We start from the raw sequence: 6,778 nt of genomic DNA on the forward strand, positions 1-6,778 counted from the left end.
GGGGGGACTAAAAAAATGTACCAGCGGCGCAAAACAAGTGAGTCGAGCTTGTCCCTTTTTAGACAATACATGAGCTCATCCCTATAAATTCATTTTGGTCCTTTGGCACACAATGCATGCAAATTGGACGAAGATTAGCTTCATGTGATATTAAACAAAGATTAGCTTCCAATGGGTTTCATTCAGCTAGCATTTGTAATTTTTGGCATGCATGCATAAGCTGTACTTCCTTCCAAAATTTACTAAACAAGAAAAAGAATGCTTGGGCCAGCGGACATCTCTTCGGAGAGAGCGTCAAATAGGAAAGGCCTTACCTCACTATTCCGCATGTTTAACGTGGAATAGGAGGAACCTTGGAAAATACCTTGTGCGTGGCTGACTGGGTGTGTCTATCCTTAATGAGTTAGGGTATGTTGCTCTTCCTCTTCCCCTCAGTTGTATCCCAGCCAAATCCTATTCGACGCCCATTGCGCCGGTTCAAGGCATCGGCAAAAACCGGCGCACCCCCAACCTCCATCGATGCTACATGGCCAGCTGACTAAAAGGTATACAGTTTTTTTCTCTTTTCTTTTTTCAAAATGCATGAAAAAATTTCAACATCGTTGAATTTTTTTCAAAATTGATGTTTTTTCAAAATCGATGAACTTTTTCAAAACAGGTGAACGTTTTAAAATTTGAGAATTTTTTTACAAAATTGCTGAAATTTTTTCAAAATCAATGAATTTTTTTTAAGTTTGTCCACTTTTAAAAATTGATGAACGTTTTTAAATTTTGAAGATATTTTTTAAAAATTGATAATCTTTTTCAAAATTGGTAAACTTTTTAAATTCCTGATTTTATTCAAATTTAGAAATTTCAATGATCAAGGGTCAACTGCTGAATGAACGAGGGAGCCTGTAAAAGAATCTGTAAACACATAAAAATGTTTTGATTTCTCATTTTTTTTAAATCTGTAAACTCTAAGACAAAGGAAGCAAAAAAAATCGAGCAAAAAAAACTAGTGCAAAGGACCTTTTTTTTAACTGTAGACCTTTATTAAGCAATGTTCATAGGAATACAAATGATATCGGGCAAGACAGAAAGCCGCACGTGGCGCCCGGGGGAAAGCGAAGTAGCAGCCTTGGCCCAAGAATGGGTTTCAACTTTCGCAAAAAAAAAAAAACCACCTCGCCTCTGGTGTTCCAATAAACGGGCTGGCCCAACAATGTAGCTCCATGGAACGGTTTTGGGATGATTCTATGGACCGATTTTAGAACATTTTGTGTGTTTTCTTCCTTGTTTTGTTTCAATGTGTTTTGTATCATTTATTAATTTCAAATACATGTTGACTTTGTTTTCTAGTACATGTTGTACACTTTTTGTATACACGTGTAACATTTGTTGATACATGTTGAATATTGTTTCAAATACACACTGAACATTTTTTTTTAAATACATGTTTGAATGTTTTTTTAAAGTGTTCAACATTTTAAAATACATGTTGGACATTTTTTGGATGATACTAAACTTTTTTACATTGTGTTGTTATTTTTTAAAGATGTCACGAAGATATTTTTTGAATGCATAAACATCTTTTTTAAATGGTCATAAAAATATTTATAAATTATGTGAACAGTTTTTTACATTTTATACTTTTATGAAATATCATGAACATGTTTATGAAACATGTGAACATTTTTGGAGTACATGTTAACGTAAACTTTTTTCAGATGCACCTTGAATATTTTAGAAAAAAAGATGAACATCTTTTAATACACGTTGAACATTTTTCCGAACACACACTGTCATTTTTCTTTGCATGCTGAACATAATTTCAGGAAATGAGACCCTAATCTACCTACTCCCTTCTCTTTACTTTTCATGCGAGTTCTTCTCCCAAAAAATGCTCACTTGTGAACTTGGGAAAGATTACCGGATTATTCATTGCCAAAGATTACAGTGGTTGTCGATTGTGACACGAGGCTTATTCATTGCCAAATATTATTTCTACCACTTGAGAACTCCGTGGAACTCCCGTAGAAACTTGCACGATCGACAACCACTGTATTTTCCATTATTTCACGTACAACTACACAATGTTACATAGATGATAGATAGTAGCACGCATTCTCATCACTGTATCAGCACATTAGTTACAAATACGACTGAACAACATCTCAATGTTAGATTTAACTTTGGTCTTCAGAACCCATCACTGAATTTTCAGTTATCTGCACATGGAGACTTGCAGCCTAACCACTGAGCCTCCTCTTGGATTCACAGATGTAAGCGCAGGCGATGACGGCAACCGCAACCGCAAAGACAGTGGTAGTTCTCGTGACAGCCCTCTTGGCTTTGTCTCTGCACCCCCACGCCAGTAGAGTAGCGCGAGAAGGCGTGAACCCGAGCTCGGAAAGCTTCTTGTGCGACTCGGCATAGTCCCTGAAGAAGGCATCCTCATCCTGCGCGAAACATAATATCCCACACGCTAAGCAAGATGAATGTAGCACATGGATTGGAGATATTCTTAACTGAACTCTGTTTTACCTTTGCGTATAATTCAACGAAGCGACGAAAATCGGCGTCCTCCACGAGAACCTTGTCTGTAGGCAGCTTCAGTAGCCCATTAGAGTCCCCTTTCAGAAGCTCACTGTAGCATATACAGCAGACGAAGTCAAGTGATGACAAGGTTGTGGTGAACTGTTGGTTCTACAAATATTTAAAATGTTATAAGCTGAAGCCCAGTCTATGAACATGGTATGATTGTGCTCACATGAAGTAGGAGTTGTCGAACTTGAGAGGATCTTTTGTCCAAGCGCCGTCAAATCCCGATCTATCCGGACGAGCTTTCCCCTAAAAATAATGTACATTGCAAAACAAGAATATGAATTATGATTAATGAACACTGATCTGAATCTGAATACGAAAAAGAAGGCGTTGAGATATTACCAGAGTATGGCCACCCGAGAGTGCTACTATGTCCTTGTCGGTCAAGCCCATTCGGTAGAAAACTTCCCTGAGGTGTGAAGCACCTGGTCACATGATAAACATAAGCAATTTGCCACTGACTGTTGAAAGCAAACTCTAATTCAAGCGCATTAGTTGAAACTGTTATTTTGGTTGCATCCCACATTTCATTCACGAAGAGAAACAATGTGCCACTGGAATCTAGAGTAGATATTTGTGTAAGTTGATTACCTTGCTTAGCATCTGGCAAGCGTCCTTCCTCAATGGCAACTGAAGAATCCTGCGATACATGGTTGCTATGGTAATGAACTGATGTTTTTTCTCGACAATAGGGCAAATGTTGCTGCGGATTTCATGAACTTACCCTCCTGCCAGGAACGAAATCTATGGTTGGTCCACCGGTGACCTCGACGGCCACGACTCCGGCGAGCTGGTACAGGTCCGCGTACGTGATCTTGGGGTGCTTCTGCTTAATCGGCTCTGCACCACAGGTATTCATCATGTTTAAATTCAGTTTGACAGGCTTAATTGGGTCAGAAACGAAACTCTGAACAGCCAAAACCAAGTCTGACAGTGCTGACCAAGAAGGTCGACGGCGATCTTGAGCCCTGCATTCGCGGCGTGGCTGAGCTCCTCCGGGAACCTGATGGAGCCGTCGGGGCCTCCGGTGTTGGTGTTCTTGTCGTAGGTGCCGGCGTCATGCCATCTGCACGCACGCACCATGATCACCGCCGTCGTTAAGCCACAAAACGTGCATTGCTCAGGCGAGAAAATGGGGATGAGGAACTCACGCGAGGCGGAGCATGATGGGGGCGCAGCTCTTGCTGGCGATGAGCGCGCGGAGGTCCCGGCGCGCCCTCCCGATCTCGGCCACGTACTCCGCGTCCACCACCGGCCCTGTTGCCGCCGCCGCCGACATGGTCACGCACCCAACGTGTGCCTTTCTCCGTCTCTTTCTTGATGCCTGGATGGAACAAAGGAGCTCTGGTTGGTTTGGAGAGGCATGGAGCGCGGTTTTGTAGAAGTCGGGGAGAAGAAAAGGGTGGACAGCAGGAAGGAAGGAAGGAAGGAGAGGGAGGAATGGAATGGAGTGGAGGCGTGGAGAAAGCATGGGATCTCTCCAGATGAAAGCAACGTCTTTGCCATGTTTATGCTGATAAGCGATTCCCGCCGTTAATCAGTGGGCGGCAGCGGGCAGAGCTTTCTACAAGTTTCTTCACCCGAGTTTTAGTTTCTAGTACCTTCTGGTCTGGGTTTACAAAGTCTCCAAGGTATTTTTGGGACTACTGTAAACTTGACGGTGCTTCACCGACGAGCCTGTAAATTTGCCATCCTTCTGTCTGCCGCTCCAATGGCCAATGGCGGGAGGGACGGAGCTGTTAGGATTAATCTTGACATGTGTTGTACACGTCCAAGTGTACCGTGATGTGTGCGTTGCATGCCACGTTAGTACTAGAGATGCATGGTACTCCCTCCGTTCCTAAATAATTGTCTTTCTAGCTATCTCAAATGAACTACAACATACGGATGTATGCAGACATGTTTTAGAGTGTAGATTCACTTATTTTGCTCCGTATGTAGTCATTTGTTGAAATCTCTAGAAAGACAATTATTTAGAAACGGAAGGAGTAGTTAAGATAAGTATTAGTCAAGAGAATAGGCTGAGTTTGAGTTGGTAGCTGGACTCGGCCGGGTTGTATGCGGCCGTTGAGGAATAGTGGGCAGCGCTGCATGCTGTTAGTGGTGCGTGTGCGTGGTGTTAGTGGCCGGGAATGGCGCCTGGTTAGTGCGTGGGTGCATGACATAGGTGGCTGGGTCCTTTGTATATAAGTGTTGTATTGGAGCAATGAAAAGGCGGAGCCAAGAGGGCTGGAAAAAACACAATGTAGTCTCTTGTTCCACCAAGGAGAAGGGCCTCTCGTGCAAAGTAACAGCCGGTCTTCTTCTTGGTTGTGTGTGTGTGTCTGTGTAGAGTTTCTCCATGGTATGTGTTCATGAAAGATGAGAGAAAGAAGAACGGCGCTGTGAGGAGGCGGCGCCAACAGGAGCTACAGTATTGGAGCCGGGTCAATTGACACCGATGCCACTGGCCCAAAGCCTGGTTCGTACATACAACCCATGATGAAAAATAGTGCAGTGAAAAACAATTGACCCGAGTGAAAATAGGACCCAACAGGAAGCAACTAATTAACGAGCGCTCCTTCGGGAGCCTCGCAACGATCAGCGTTACTTGACGCGCTCTCAGCCATTCGCCACGTGTCGCGCTCTCTTTGAATTTTGATTTTTTTTTCGCACGCGTTTTCGGCTTTTTAAATGATTTTTTCGGGTTTTTTCTGACGTTTTGGCTTTTCACCGGTCTTCCCTAGCTTTTCGACCAAAAAAAATTCGAAAAAAATTATTTTTGAGCAAAAAAACGCATTTTTTCCGCGAGAGTCACGGTTTTGTTTTCGCGAGAGGCACGGTTGTGCTTTTTTTTGCGGAAAAACTTCCAATCTATTCATCTTCAATCATGGCACTACAACGAATACCAGAAATAAAAATTACATCCAGATTCGTAGACCACCTAGCGACGATTACAAGCACCGAAGCGAGCCGAAGGCGCGCCGTCGTCATCACCCCTCCATCGCCGGAGCCGGGCACAACTTGTTGTAGTAGACAGTCGGGAAGTCGTCGTGCTAAGGCCCCATAGGACCAGCACCCCAGAACAGCAACCACCGCCGATGAAAAATAACGTAGATCGGAAGGATCCAAACCGAAGACACACGAACGCAGACGAATAACGACAAGATCCGAGCAAATCCACCAAAGTTAGATCTGTTGGAGACACACCTCCACACGCCCACCAACGATGCTAGACGCACCACCGGAACGGGGGCTAAGCGGGGAGACCTTTATTCCATCTTCAGGGAGCCGTCGCCGTCTTGCCTTCCTGAGTAGGACACAAACCCTAACAAGATTGAAAAAAATACTAAAAACGGAGCCCTCCCGCCGGCCCTTGGCAGGATCCACCGCGCCTCCATGACCCTAGGGCCACCGGAGACGAGGCGGACCTGCGCCGGCGCCGGCGAGAGGCACGGACCCTAACTTTCTTTCTTGGAGAAGGAGGAGGAGGCGGAGCCCTGGCTCTAGGTTCTATTTCTATGGCACGGTTGTGCTTTCAGGAGAGGCACGACCGTGCCTCTTGGAAACGAAAAAAAAACGTGTTTTCTGTTTTTTTTCCTTTCGCGAGAGGCACGGTTGTGCGTTCGCAAGAGTCACGGTCGTGCCTCCTCGGAAACGAAAAGAAAACACGTTTTCTGTTTTTTTTTTCTTCCGCGAGAGGCACGGTTGTGCTTTCGCGAGAGGCACGGGCGTGCCTCTTTCGGAAAGAGGAAAAAATGCGTTTTTTGTTTTTTTTTCTTCCGCGAGAGGCACGGTTTTGCTTCTGCGAGAGGCATGGTTGTGATTTCGTCAGAGGTACGGGCGTGCCTCTTTTAGAAAGGGAAAAAAACTCATGTCCCCGGTTCGGTTTTTTCATCGGTTTTTTTCATGAAAAAAAGTTCGTCAAAACCTATCAACATGGGATCTAGTTTTGAAGATCTCGACACGAGGAATCCAACGGCGAAAGCGGTTCGAGATTTGGACGCACGGTTTAAGAGATAAAATGTTTTGAATAAACAGATCTATGAAAAAAGGGAAAACTCCGAGGTTGCGACAAGTGACGCACATGCAGCTTCAGCTAGGAGAAGAACAAATTTAATTAATTTCTTGAAGAGAGCTGACGGAACAAGGTGCGAAGACCGTGAAGGGATTAAGAGTATGGTATATGAGTTTTATGCTAATTTATTCACCT

General features: G+C 44.2%; 1 protein-coding gene across 1 annotated transcript; it reads right to left on the reverse strand.

The window, feature by feature from the left end:
- Window positions 1-2,030: 2,030 nt before the first annotated feature.
- Window positions 2,031-3,947, reverse strand: LOC119362135 (probable L-ascorbate peroxidase 3, peroxisomal). Its single transcript, XM_037627335.1, has 8 exons — window positions 3,738-3,947; window positions 3,528-3,652; window positions 3,311-3,426; window positions 3,178-3,226; window positions 2,929-3,011; window positions 2,753-2,832; window positions 2,527-2,629; window positions 2,031-2,441 (listed from the first exon to the last, which is right to left on the reverse strand). Exons 1-8 carry the CDS (start codon window positions 3,863-3,865, stop codon window positions 2,232-2,234), a joined length of 894 nt encoding a protein of 297 aa, XP_037483232.1. The 5' UTR covers window positions 3,866-3,947; the 3' UTR covers window positions 2,031-2,231.
- Window positions 3,948-6,778: the final 2,831 nt, after the last annotated feature.

This window comes from Triticum dicoccoides, chromosome 2B, assembly GCF_002162155.2.
Source record: "Triticum dicoccoides isolate Atlit2015 ecotype Zavitan chromosome 2B, WEW_v2.0, whole genome shotgun sequence".
Classification (NCBI taxonomy): Eukaryota; Viridiplantae; Streptophyta; class Magnoliopsida; order Poales; family Poaceae; genus Triticum; species Triticum dicoccoides.

Bases quoted from the DNA above. Each gene is read 5' to 3' on its own strand.
- LOC119362135 (XM_037627335.1), bottom strand. From the start codon at position 3,865: ATGTCGGCGGCGGCGGCAACAGGGCCGGTGGTGGACGCGGAGTACGTG. The intron at 3,012-3,177 runs GTAATCAACTTA...TCATGTGACCAG, and splicing joins CTTGCCAGATGCTAAGCAAG to GTGCTTCACACCTCAGGGAA. The intron at 2,630-2,752 runs GTGAGCACAATC...TATATGCTACAG, and splicing joins TTCGACAACTCCTACTTCAT to TGAGCTTCTGAAAGGGGACT.